The 14612-nt window shown below is 44.4% G+C and overlaps 1 protein-coding gene across 2 annotated transcripts in view; it reads right to left on the bottom strand.

The window, feature by feature from the left end:
- cd276 (CD276 molecule) overlaps nt 1-14612 on the bottom strand; it is a 73138-nt gene that overhangs the window by 13048 nt on the left and 45478 nt on the right. Inside the window, exons 5-7 of one of the 2 annotated variants that reach the window (XM_019866674.1) lie at nt 12271-12408; nt 9721-9765; nt 1451-1491 (exon numbers count right to left, since the gene is read on the bottom strand). In XM_019866674.1, coding sequence (XP_019722233.1) covers nt 1469-1491; nt 9721-9765; nt 12271-12408 — 206 coding nt within the window. In that variant the 3' untranslated portion in view covers nt 1451-1468. The remainder of the gene's footprint in view (nt 1-1450; nt 1492-9720; nt 9766-12270; nt 12409-14612) is intronic. The other variant, XM_019866673.1, reaches the window with a different exon arrangement.

The following is a 14612-nucleotide window of genomic DNA, read 5'->3' as shown; positions in this document are numbered from 1 at the left end:
AAAATAAAAATGATGGTTTTGGTCAGATATGATGAGCAATACAGCTCCGGCAAGATAAGCATTGGTGTGTTTCAAGCCAGATGTAGCGGGACATGTCGCGGTGTGTAGAGGCATCTATTACAAGCACCCCACATTGGAGCGTGACCACGAGAGAAGTTGTCGTTGACAACAGTAGTTCAGGATCAACTTGAAAGCAGGGAACTGGTGATCAAAATGCAACCGGACACCTCATTTTAATTCATCTGACAAATTAGGTCAGGGGTAGGGAACTCCGGTTCCCCGAGAGCCATATCCTGCCTGTTTTAGATCCCTTCCTACTCCAACACACCTCATTCAAAGTCAGCTCAGCAAGCTCTGTAGAGGCCTGAAACGATCATGAACAACGGAATCAGACCTCTGCATTCGGGTCTTTGGTAGACGCTGCTGTTTTGGTTAGCAATGGCAATCTAAGGGTCGAAGCGGTTACCCTTTGACTAGCTTCATGTGAACCATACGCTGCTTTTCCTTGACAGAATTCAGGCCCACACCACATGGCACTGCACCATACCGCCCAGCCTCCGTTGCTTTTCCAATACAACAGGCTGGGTGGGGGTCGGATGAACTGAAATGTGCAAGCCTCCACTGCACAGTAACATTTCACGAGTGGCGAATGTCGGGCAGTGCTTTTGCACAGAAGCTTTCACGTATAAGATGAAAAATCAATTTCCGGGTTTAAGGCAGTGAGACAGCCACCCACTGGTTGGCCGCCGGCCGTGACAACTACAGTTCATAGCCAATATTTTGTGTTTTACAATGATATTGAACCATATTTTTGGTTTCATATGTGCCATGGATGAAATAGGGGCGATAATGATTTAGTGAGCGGCACACAAAGCTCGCCGCCAGCGATAATTGACACTGAACTGAGTCTCATTAATTTGCCCGCCTCTTCGAGTCAATGGCTCGTCGCCCTTAGTCTCTGGAGGCCACCCAAATCCGCCAGCCCGAGTCGGGGTCCACGACCGCTGGGTGCAGCAAGCCTCCGGGCTGAGACTGGAAACCTCTCACTATTCAAGTGAATGGGCCCTGCATTTTGTATTTCCTTGGGTTGTCTCTAAGTGATATTAAATTGGTTTGATGATTTGAAACTTTTGCACCACATTGGAGACCCCTGCTTTAGAGTGTTTACAATCAATCATTGTTTCGATGCTGGGGGGGGGGGGGGGGGGGGGGGGGGGCAAAAACATTGTGTATTAAGTCCAATAAAACAGAATTGTCACATCAACGCTGTGATTTGTGAAATCAAAATGCCAACACATCTCATATTTCTGTCGTACCGAATTAATGCCGCTGAGGCTCATTACGGCACACTTACCTGTCGCCTCCGGAGACGCTCCCCTTAAGGGCGAGTGTGCTCAAAGGGAGACAAAAACAAATAAAGACAGGCGATCTACATTCACATCACACTCACCCTCGTTGTCTTTGGGCCTTAGCTCTTCAGTAGTGTCATTGCTGAGGAGGAAAAGACGAGATTAGCATGAGATACACATTAAGACAGCTTGGCGGGAAGTCCTCCCCTCTTGTTGCGCCATCAGGACGCAGAGGGCGCGGCACTTTCATTTCATTAGTCACACTGGTGTGGAGACAAACTGGGGAGGGCAGATCGGGTGAGTGAGATGGATAGGGGAGCTCTCCCAGCATGCCTCGACTGTGCTGTCAAAGGAGTGGAGATTATGCGACAGGAGCGTGCACACGGTGTATGTCAACTCCTACCGCTTGTGAAGCTCTTGCAACATGTGGCATGACTGTAGCGATACAAAAGTGAGTGGCGGCGCTTAAAGATTAGCTCTGCATCTTGATTTGTAAAATGGGGTGAACACATTTTGATACATGTGTAACATATCTAAGTATCTTCACTTCCTTGCGATGTAAATCAGGAAAAGCTGGATTCTGTGATGTCTGATAATTCGGAGTGATTAACCAGAGCTCTGGAGAGTGGTGAGTGATCTACGACAGACTAGGGAAAACGGTCGGGGCAGACAATCGTAAAACCGTTTTAATAATTATGATCGCTATTCCTTTTGCATGCCAAGTTCGGCTGAGCCGCGGATTCTGTGGTTGTGACATTAAACGGAACAAGCGGCAATTGGGAAGCGAGACCTGAAGCATGGACTGTTGCTTGTCTGCAATTTAGAGTAGCATCCGGTTGGGTTGTCGTAGTCATCGTACTGGCAGCGGTTTTACTTGAGTTTTACAAGACAGCGGGATACTTCTCTTCAAACTTGTATGAATTTACATCCCACATTGCCTGTACAGTTAATAACCGTAAAAGTTTGACCAAGGAAAATATTATTTAAATTCCATCATTAATAATATGCAGTAAATATACAGTCCATATATATACACGCACAGTATTAAACTTAAAAGTTAAATACAAATGAACTGTAACTGCACTTGCCACACAAGACAGCCTGCTTGTGGTACGTGTGCCACACATTGAGAATCACCGTATGATATAATAAACGGCAAAATAATTGAATTATGAATTATGGTGACTCAAAAAGTGCATACTTTTTTTTTTTTTAAACACCCTGCAGTTGTACCACAAGTAACAGCAGGATTCCATCTAATTCGAAATCAATGCAATATTAAGAGGTTTATAATTCCTGTTATTATCCGAGCAGTGTTGCCAGTCTCTCGGGTGCATCCCTGAGAGAAATACACTCGCGTGCAAGCTTTTGCCGTCAAAGCCGCGAGCGCGGCGGTTCTGTAACATGTGTGTACCCGCTAAACAACGCGGCGCGGGGAAAGGCTCTTAATTAGGACTCTTGAAGTTATCCGGCAACCCACATCTAATAACGAAGGCACCACCGCCGTCCTATTTGCATATCTTTAGTTAGTAATGCGCGGCCGCTGGGAGAGCCTCGTGGCTGCCAGTGAAAAGAAGGACATGTCAAGTTGAGCCGCTTTCCACAGGCCCTCTTCCTCTCAATTATGACTCGCGATGTATGCCAGGGACCCAAAGGTCTGTCAAACGAGGTTATGAAATCATGATAGCGTAAGCGGCAATGTAGCAGTGTGTATTTGCAAGTCAATTATGTCATCATAAGAAAGGCTACTTTTTGATTCAACCTAGATATTATTGTGGAACTGAAGATGACTTAATAAATGAATTCAGGCTTTGTGTAAGTCAGGGAAAAAAAAAAACTAACAAAAAAAAAAAAAGGGTATTTTGCTCCGAGATGATACCCCAAAGAGACGTAACAAATATGGCATTTGAATTTGGCCTTATAAAATGCGCAAATTATTTAGGATTTCTCCAGCAAGCGTCAAGCAAATTAAACTGAACGTAAAACTCTCTAGTCCATGTTTGTCCATCTTCATGCCAGTTTGGATGCATAGGTGAGCAGAGGTAAAAGACCTCCACAGGAAGTATTTTCAAGGTTTCAATAATTTAAATGACACTCCAAAGTTCAAACTTTAACTTTTGACAGCCCTCGATAATGAAAACTGCTTGTCACTTGTTATGAAAATGTAGCATGTTAAATCTATTGGTGCTCCTTTATGACGTTGTTTGACTTGAATTAATACAATTAATTCATTCACAGCCAACCATTCTTAAAGAAGAGTTCCCCATATTGCCAGCATTTCTAGCGCATTGTGACTTCTCATTCAAGGCCTCCAGAATTGTGTTCTGCAACAATAGAATTCTACCAGAAGAAAAACATGTTTTTACCCTTTTCTGTCCTTTCTTAATCAGTCGAACAACATGGGTTGGTTTCATCAATATCGCCCCAGGCCTCATAACCCCAACTCCCCGAGAAATTTCAACGAAAGCTTGTTTTTGCTGCTCTTTGATCAGCCACCGGTGTCTCAGACAGACCGACGATTGGGGCTTGAAGGTATTCTCTAAGTGCCCTCTTGGCAGCCGTCAAACTTGCGTCATCCACAGGAGATCTTCTTGCAATTCCTTATAAATGTACTTTGTGCCTGCCGAGTTCCTGCACAGACTCCGGCGAGTCTGTTACCATGTCGACGGCACACCTTGCGCCGAATTTAAAGGGGCGATTTGATCTCAATTATATCTATTTCTAATGTTAATCCACTAATTGTTACCATTTTCATTCAACAACAAACTAAAGGGAGTCTTTCAAACAAGTTTCTAACAGATTAGTATTACACCGATAAACTTTTGTTTTGACTTCAACTTTTGTGTGCCATCAACTTAGAATAAGTTCCAGCGCTCCCGCAACCCACGTGAGGAGAATATTTTATCAGAATGGATGAATGGAAGTCAACCAATTATACGTACTGCATGTATATTACCGTGGTTTACAACTGCAATGCATTATACCGAGAGTTGCCTTTCACGCCGAACATTATTATCTTTTCAAAAGGTAGATTTTTTTTTTTTTCCAAGACATCTCTTTGTAATAGGAATTCATTATATTGCACAGGTGTTCCTCATGTTGTATCAGGAGAATACAGATGAAATGGAGTTGCTAATATTGATTTGTTGAGTGGTGCTTCCTTACCAACTTCGACACAGTTCAATATAATTATAGAATACGGCTCCGGACAATTATACCCCCCCCAAAAAAACAATTGCCTATCTATATTGAAAATGATGCATGCATTGTGTATCCAAGTCCCCAAGGCAATTAAAGATGCCAAGGAACATCCAGCTAACGCTCCCGATAGAATATTGAAACCGTGGCAGTAATTCGCTGCGAGCATAACACCGCACTTCCCCAGAGAAGCATAAGGTGAACACTCCGTTCCTCGCACATTAAGGTGTTCTATCTTTATTGCCATACGTGCTGGCGAATAACTCGATAGACGGGACGGAGGGAGGGGATATAAAAAGAACAGAGGTGACTTTGACTGATACGGCCGCCCTTGTTTCTGTCTGTCTGCAACACACATACACAACGAGCCGTAAGGCTCATTTATGCGTGGACAAGAATAGATGCGTGCTATTTAAAATGCAAACAAAAAAATGCCCTCATACTTACACGCTTGGATACTTCAAATCTGCCAGTTCTAAATCAGCATTTTCCCCAACGTCGAACAAGTACTGACAACAACCAATGGAAAAGTTTTTGGATGACCTGCTCTGTGCAGATCTGGCAGCGAACATAAATGAGCCTCGTGTTATCTAGCTGCGCTAAATCAAGTCAATACTTGGCTTACTTGGGAGATTTGAAGGGATTTTAGTGTAGTGCTGTTAATTGCTTCAAAGTGGGGCTTCACGGTGCTTGGCTATTTAGCACAGCACGAGCGTTTGGAGTTTGAATCTCAACTCACGCCGTTGTTGAGTGGACTTTAGTCTCAGTGGGCACGCCAACCTTCCACAGTCCATTACAATCCATCCATTCTATAGACTGCTTATGCTGTTCAGGGTCGCAGGCAAGCTGGAGCCTATCCCAACTAACTTCAGGCCGAATGCAGATATACTCTGGACTGGTCGCCAGTCAATCACAGGCCACATTTATAGATGGACAATTATTCACACTCATTTCACACTGTCACTAAGTGGAAAGTGAACTTTTGCTGCTTGTCTGAGTCCAAAACAATCGACTGCTTTACCGCAAATGGAAACCGGGTGGCATTTATTTGCTCAACTGCAGTTGCAGATATGTCAGGACAAGTCAAAGTGGAGTATCAAACACATCAGATGGAGAATCCTCACATGCCTCCCCTTAAGATGAACACCAACACACAGCAGTGCTTCACATCAGCCGACTAAGTTGCTAATTGCCGTCTTGACAGAACCAAAGATCCTCTTCGATACTGTGCTGAGAATTTGCTCATGTTAAGAATATGGTCAGTCTTCAAATGTTTTATCGAAGAGACTTATGTTCCTGCTGTTTCAGTTTAGCAATATTTGAGCAACAGTGTCTGTACTGTCCTCGCTTAATCATGACGTACGGCCTTAGTCTGTAACTCGCTTTACACTGCTTGCGCTAAAGTAAAAGCACAGAAATGGCAGTAGCTGCACTTGCGTGACTGTGGAGCCCGGTTAACACAGCATCATGCTCAGCCAAACTCGGGAACAACCTCCAAGCGGTGTTGGGCTTGCCTTCGGGCTACAAACAGTTCCCAGTCAACGGCCGACAACTGGGTCTGGAGGTACCCGGGTCGCTGCGGCTTTAGGAGCCACTTTGGGACCCAGTTGGAGGTCACTCAACAACAACTACAACAGCATCATGCTCAGATTACTGAACATGCGGCGGAGAGGAGGCAGGAAGGCTGTATGTCTTGCACATATCAGAGGAGGAACACATGTACTTGGCTGTCTTTACTTGTGCCACTCTACATGTCGAGGGGGGCGGGGCGAGCGCATGTTGGGTTTGCCTGTGATGTCGTTTGTACAAGCGCATAAGAAATTTTCTATCCGACCTTCTCTGGGGTACAAAAATGTCGGTACAAAAAGAAAATCTGAATCGGAAGCCTCGAAAAACCTCAACGGTCTATGGTTATACATCTGGTTTATGGAGAACAAGTGCATCCAAAGGTGCTTTTAGTTCCACTGGTTGGAACCTATTTGTCGAGATGCCGTGACAGTTACTGTGCGTAGCCATACTAGCTTGCAAGAGGCGGAGCCGTGACGTCATGGCTTTGTCTCCCCAATTCAACGTGGCATTTCCTACCTCAGATTCTGACAAATCTGAGTCATCCTGGCAATTTACCAAAAGGTCCGTCAAGCCTCACTGACGACGCCTGTTTTGCTGACTATGTGTCAGGGAAGTCCAGTGCAGCAGCTCATAATGATTAATCTGCCACCGCATGCCAAGGCGAAAGCCTGTCTGTGATGCGGGTCAGGCTGCCCACTTACTGTTAAAATAAATAAGTAAATATCAGAGTCTGGATGCCACGTTCGCAGCCATCTAACCTGCCGGGTGGATGTCTTGCTGTTGGAATGAGGGAGCGCGCGGCGCTGATGCGCTCGCTCGCAGCCTGCCTCGCAGTGGATTTTTTTGTTGGGGGCGGAATGCTTAACCCAACCACACAAGACACAATTGATTTTCCTAACAGTCAACATATACCAAATGAAAAACCATGACTACAAAACCGTGGCATGAGCAGAAACGTGGACTTAATGAACCGTTCCACCCGCATTTGGGTCATGTAAAATGTTTTTAAATTTCTATTCAGCGTTTGTTGAGATCTAACATTCATTTATTGGTTCAAAATCTATTTGTTGACACGCAAACATTTTAGCTTCCATTCAAAAAGTCTTTCATTCAAATCAAATCAAAGTTCTTTTTTGGAGGTTGTCCTACATGGAGAGTGAGCCATGTTGAGCATTGTAGGTACCGCACATTGGTAGCGGTGCATACGTGTGCACCATGAATCTACAATTTGAGTGCAGTTCAACATTATTTGCCGTAGCTATAAAGCCAACAAAGGAAAACCTCACCCCAGCGTGAATGAATGAGTCCTGGTTCCTCGTTATCACCACTTATTGTTCCAGTCAGGCTGCCTTTGAAAGGGAAGGCGTGCTCTCCTTTTGGACAGCTCATTAAGATAACACACGTGAACTCCCCATCGTCGTCATTAAAGCCGAGCTTGTTTTGGGCGTCTTTGTCTCGGGCAGGGACCGGGGCCTTTGTCAGCACAACTGGAGCCAGATGGCAACACAAAAGCCGACAGTCCCGGAGTGCTTACACGAGCCCGTCTCAGAAGGCAAGAGCCATTAAAGCTCACCTTCAGCACTGATGCCGCCCCCCGCGACATCTACCTGAATCGAACCACGATCCACACGATGGCGGGAGGGATCGAGGGCAAGTACGGCTGCAAGTTGTCGCTGTGATCTGCTTGCTCGTTTTTGCTCGCACATGATCAACCCCCTACACCCTTTTTGCTCACGCTGAAATATTCAGCCCGGCTAGTTGTGGGATAGCTGACCCCACTCCTGGCTGCATAGAACTCTGAAACATTCATGAGGGAGGCAATAAAGAATAGAAAAAGTCATCGCGCCCCACTGCCATCACCTTGTGGCTTATTAAAATCACATGGTATTAACTTTAGAGATGGCGGGAAAGGCTAAAAAAATGTAATCAGACGAAAGGAGGAGTCAAATGAACGACTCTAATGAGATTAACACTGAACTGCTAAAGATGATGGGCATTTACTGAAGCGTCTCAAGTTTAGTTTGATTCTTTTTGGTTGTTTGTGGACTTGGCATTGGTAGTGCAGTGGTTCACATACATTGCTAACTCTCTGTGAATGAAACAACAAATAATCCATTAACAAAATAACTAACAATTTTGATAACTGAGTGATCGTTTAACGCTACTGCTTAACTCCAAATCGTCTCATTTCAGCCTCTCAGCAGTAATATATATATTTTTTCTTTTCTGTCTTCTTTCATGATGTTTTGTGTTTAATCAAGCTAAGACATTCGCAAACAACTGCCCTTACTTTGTAAAACAACGACCGAGCAAGAAACCTAATTTATTTCAAAAAGGGTGCTGAGTCCAAATTCAATCTCTCTCGTCTGATATTGCTTCATGCTATTTATTTATTTATTTATTTTAATGTATACATCATGGATGGATGAACATGCCCTGTAATTGGCTGGTGACTATCTCCCGCTATCTGCAACCCTGAACAAGTGGTCGAGAAAGTGGATGGATGGCGTTTTTTTTGTGGACACAAAACGAAGCAACACTATGGAATTGATTCGTGATTTTCTTGCCAACTGCAAAGACTGAGCTAAAAGTGTCGACCTTGCTATCAACTCTTAAAAAATGTCTCTTAATTTCCCTGCTGACATTACATAACGGCTCTCATCGTTGTTTTCTTTCATTGGCCATTCCGAATAAAGTATGAAATTGATCAAGCGGCAAAACTTTAAAGCATCTCCTGGGATGTTCCCTTCCTGTTACTGTGGAGTATCGATGGAAGGCTTGTTTTACTCTTTATTGCCCAAAATATCTACAAGTGCGGCTCGACCAACAGGCTTGAGATACACAGCCGCTCTAACCACCGTTCATTTGGTGCAACCTGAACGTAATGACTTTTACAGTGTAGCTTTTGGGGAACGTGTTATGTAAAACAGCTTGTTGGCGTCTCTAAATGAGTGCATCTGTCTCCATTCAACACGTACGGACACACACGCACACACACACTTGATGAAGAATGATGCCAACAGGCTGCTGGACTTGGTGCCTGGAGCAGGTCTCATTTTTTACGTGCATTCATGCTTCATCAGCATTCACTGGCGCTTGAGTAAACAAAGTTAACATTCACTAAGTGCTTTTGTTGGGTCGCCCTCACACCTGGCCACCCTCTCCGTCTTTTTGCTTCAGTGTCCAATTTCGACATTAGCTAATTCATCTTCCTGGTTGTGTTCGACAAGCAACGTTGACCATTGCATCAATTTGCAAGATTGCACATTGATGTTAATGTGGTTTTCGTCACGGGCAAATTGATAGTTGCAAAGTTTGCAATTATTGAATATTGGAGCTTTTTTGGTGGGCGAGGAACCATATTTGCTAATAGCGGCTATAACTTGATGTGTGTGTGTGTGTGTGTGTGTGTGTGTGTGTGTGTGTGTGTGTGTGTACACATGCTTTTTGTACACAGTTATGTGACCTAGGTCAAGCTTAGCAAAGCCAATAACATGAAGAAAACATTAATTCCTGCCCCCCCCCCATCCCATCATAAACATACAGACAATATTTCTGTCCTGACAATAAGTATCGGTGTGTGAGCGGGCGTGCATTGGCTGACCTGTCTTTGACTCTTCGTCTTCTTCTAGTTCCTTAGCCTCCTCAGCTGTGAGAAAAGACAAGAGGAGCTGCTATGAGTGGAAGGTGGCGGACGCAATGCACATCACTTCATCAGCAGCGAGCTCAAAGGACAAGTTGTGATGAGAGCACCTGGATGACCATCAAGCTCAGCGCAATTGTGCCATGTCGCGGCGCACACACGTGCACGTACGGACGCATGCAATCACGGCGATAGCCACCCCCAAAATAGAGTGTCCATCCTTCTCGCCAGTAGAGTAAACACATTGGGCTGCTGGCTATTAAAAAAAAAAAAAAAAAAAAGGTCAGTTGAGCTGTTGAACGACAACTGTGTAATGAGTGAGACACCTGCACACACATTCCAGGATGCTACGTCAAGGAACTTTGGAGTTGAACTTACGTTTGCAGAAACAGATGTTATAATGGCCTTTTCACAAATATTTAGTGATCACCCACCTATGAATTGTAAAACAACCACATAATTACCGTTATTTATTTCTAAAATTGTGTCTATGAGCGAAAGATTCTTCACGTTATTTAAATAAGCCCCATCCCCTACAGCGCTGTTGGGCAGGGATCCAGAGTCACTTTCGAGTGACACGTTGCTGTCTTTTCGGGGGAAGTTGCAATCCTCCCCACCCACATAGAGCTCTGCTTCCAGCGGAAGCAAGCAGCCGGCCACAGCGCACATTTGCTGACGATATCCAGCCTACTGTTACATGGCTGACCCCGAAAATGGGCGAATTTCAGCAAGAATAGTGTGTGTAAAGTGTATTTCAAGGGCTGAATGATGAACTGCTGCCTCCATGAGTGAAAATAATTTTGGGGTTGATTTTTCTCTCCGTTTCAGACTCAGGGATAGTATTTGTTTCCAGTAATTACCATGATGGAATGTCTTGGGATCACCCCCCCCCCCAAAAAAAAATAGGTTGTGTGGACACAAATGGTGCAAAGCCACCAGCTCTGCTGTCATGAGATCCACACAGAGTGGAGGAGACATTTAAATAAAGGTCAGCCGGTGTCTGCAACAGGGCCCACAGGTTTAAAAATAAATATCAACTTGACTTAGTAGGGAGAGAGTAAATAGCTCCATAGAACATACAGAATCAAATGAAATGGAAAGAGTGAAATATATCATGCACTGCCTCCCGCAAGCAAAGGGCTCTTGGGGTTGCGTGGCCCCCATTTTGTTGGGCGGGAAGGAGCTGAACGCACTGAAAGCAGGATTGATTATCTGGTTAGCCACCTTATTGAAATGTAAAGGCGTATACACTGTTCCCTTCCAGCTGCACTTTGGTGTTTGAAGTGCGGGGCCGCGCCGCCTTATTCACATACGATACAGGCTCTGATAGAATGACACAGTGTGAGAACGGATGTGAGGAGGGAGGATTATAAAAGCGATGGCGTGTACCTCGTGAACGCGTCGGCCTAATTGTGCTTGTCTTATCTTTACATGGCGTTCCCGGGGCCGAGCCGGATTGCAGTCGACTCGTTGCTCACCACGTGTTGGTAGCGCGCGTTGCAAGGGGTCAGTAAAAGGAAAAAAAAACGTGAAAAACAAAACAAGTGTGGAAATAAGTAATTTATCTTCGCTGTCTTCCCTGTCATAATGAATGTGGGCCTTCAAAGTGCGTATCACAACCGGACCAAGCAGGTTGGGCGATTGCAGTCAGCAAGGAAACGCTCCATTGCTGCGGTGGCATTCTACTTTTTTTTTCTCCATTCCTCACAGCCTTTTTTCCACTGTTGTTCCTAATTAATGCATGTCAGAAGAATGGCATTATAATAGTATAATCGATTGCTTATGCGTGGAATTGATTGTTGGTCCAACACAAACTGAGGCAACATGGGGTAGAAAACTGAATTCACTCAAATAGTTTTCCGTCAAAAGAACAAAGACAGGGAAAAAAAAAGAACATGAAATCACCTACGGAAAAATGAAATATATCAGGACAGCATTATTCTGCTCAGTCCAACAATGGAAACAGGTATTCAGAACACTCAGCGTGATTCTACCAGCCCATTGAATATTCATCTCGGCTCAATATACAGTACGCGTGTGGAGAGGCACTACCCACGTAGAGAAATACGTTTTTAAATGATAAGTTTGATGATTATAAACTAGGTAACGGGTTAATTTAGCTCGCACGTCAGAAAGGTTCTTGCTCACCTGCAACCTGAGTGAGGAGAAGTGGTGATGAAAATGAATGGATGGGCGAGGAAAAAGAAGAGATGTCGGCATGCGCTGCCATCTGCCATTTTGAAAATGGTGGTTATTTTATTCTACAAGAATCACACTTGAGAAACCTATGTGAGTAGTTTTTTTGACTTGGACTTTTTATTTGAGTCATATTATTCAGTAACAGTATTTACTCACCTCTGGTCAGTTAACAGTAATTCATATTCCAAAAAGCCCCCCAAAAAGAAAATATACCCATTTTATTCAACCGACGACGATGACACATCAGGTTGGTGGTGAGCCATCATTCATGAGAATGGGAGAATGTCCAGCGGTGTCGAACGGCCTTCTTACCTTCTCTCCTGGCCTCCTCGCAGCTCTCCTTGATCTTCCTGCGGCAGACGGCGGCCAGCGCCACGAGCAGGACCAGCAGGCACACAGCGAGGCCGATGGTCACCCACAGCGCCACAGGGGGGAAGGAGATGTTCTGGCCTGAAGCGGGGGAACGGAGGGGTGGGAATTCAAGGGCAGGGTACAGTAGAGAGGAGAAAGCGTCATGAGTCACGCTGACTGATTCGTCTATTTAAATTCAAATGTCAGTCGGTCATGTATGTATGTATTTATACAGTAAACAAGTTATTTCGATAGACGTGTTGCTCATTCTTGTGATCGGATCGGTGATTTTTTTTTTTGTTGTTGTTTTTTTTTAAAAACCTCATTGATCAGCAATCGACCCCAAAAATGTTGATCACGCAAAGCCTATTTTTTTTATTGCAGCCAAATGTCGAAATTTGACCAAAACAGCATGTGAGGGTTTAGAGTATAGTTCTCTTCATGGGATCAAACGACATTACTGATTCGTGGTAATGATCATTTACCGGTTTTAACATTCAAAACAGAATTCCCAAAGACAACAGAGCCAAGCTTTTGGTCTTTGTGAGAACGGATGGATGGTAAGAACCTCTTCAAAATTCCTTTTGAGTCATTCCATCGAGTCCAGATGGCCGATTGCTGTTTTTTTTCCGCTCAAACAACATTGGCACAGCATTAAGCAAGCTGGAGCTGACGATCGCCTTCTGCCGTTGAGGTTCTGGTGAAGGGCATTTTTTGGTGCATTATCTCCGATAGGGATCAGGACACAAACACGATTATGCATATTAACACATAAATTGTGTTTTTAATTAATGCTTTTTCGACACAGCTCTCTTGTAAAATCACATAAAAATGAGTTACAGTGTCTCAGCAAAGGGCAAACTGATGAGTAGAAGCAAAAAAAAAAAAAAAAAGTGGGGGGGGGGTGGTCAGCAGAAAAAAAAACTATATCAGAGACAGACAAATTTCCCCTGAGTATTCAAACTGAACAGAGGGAGAAGAAAAGAAAACAGACGAGCCAGTGAATGGCTATGAGCCTGGCGGTAGCACAAACAGGTCTCCTTCAGAGAATACCCGCTCTGGCCAGATAATAACAGAGAGGGGGAGAAAAAAAAAACAAAACATAAAAAAAAAAAAAAAAAATCTTTGGCTTTGGAAAGAGGAACTGATGAAGCATCTGCAAAGACTTGGCATAGAATCTCAAGGCAGCCAGTCAAGGCTTTATACAGTGAAGCCAAGATGGAGGGCAAACAGAGGGGATCCTTCCCGGAGATGAGCCTCCGTCAGAGGCGCTCTATCTGACGACAGGAAACAATTGTTCCTGTTTGTCTCTCGCAAGAGGTAATGAAAGGGCAACACAGTTAACCAGGAAGGACCGACTGTACCGTAGAGTATACACCGGTAGTAATATATACAGTGCAATATCTGTGCGTTGTAAAAATTGTACACTTGAGTGAAACTCAAAACTGGTGAATTACGTGACTAATTTGAATCACTCCTTAAGGGTTGAGGGTGAGCTGAAGCCACACTTGTGAATCGACGCCAGCCAATCAATGAAACGAACATTTACGTTTTTGGAATTTGATAGGAAGCTGGAGTACATAGAAAACCCAATTCAGCACAATGCAAACCCAGAACAGGGATTTGAACTCCGTACCTACAAATTGTGAGGCAGACACGAACAACACAACCACTGGGTCGCCGTAACAACCAAACCACAGAGCAGCCGTAACCGCAGTCATTTGTTACCATATCACATGACCAGACTTTAATGGCGTCAAAGTACTTTTGTCCACTCTTGGTTTTGTAAGCAATGTTTCACATTCTCTCACTCTTTGCTGCTTTTGATATCGTGAAGACGACGATATTGTGGCCATTTTAATATCGCGGTATTGCCATTATCGTCCCATCTCTTGACCATATAACCCCTCAGAAGGGGTCATCCCCTCAATCAACTACAATTTATATTTGACCACCGTGGTGTTGCTGCAAAGTGAACGAAAGGTGCTCAGGTCACCGGTGTCGTCTTGATGAAACGGTGTGTCGGTCAGCAAGGACTGATGCTGAGGTTTAATGTCCACCGACCCCCTCATTCTTTGCTATTTCAAGAATGACCGTCTGAGAGCCTCATTATATCTCCAAAGAAACATGTATGAATGCAAGAGGTACATATTCAGAGGTACTGTATATATTCAAGCTGGAAGTGTGTGGCTGCCACACACACACGCAGGTGCGCACGCACGCACGCGCACACACACACACACACACACACACACACACACACACACACACACACACACACACACACACACACACACACACAC

Source organism: Hippocampus comes, unplaced genomic scaffold (genome assembly GCF_001891065.2).
Source record: "Hippocampus comes isolate QL1 unplaced genomic scaffold, H_comes_QL1_v1.1 scaffold82, whole genome shotgun sequence".
Taxonomy (NCBI): Eukaryota; Metazoa; Chordata; class Actinopteri; order Syngnathiformes; family Syngnathidae; genus Hippocampus; species Hippocampus comes.
The sequence above is the reverse complement of the archived record's forward strand: the minus strand, read 5'-3'. Positions and strand labels throughout refer to the sequence as shown.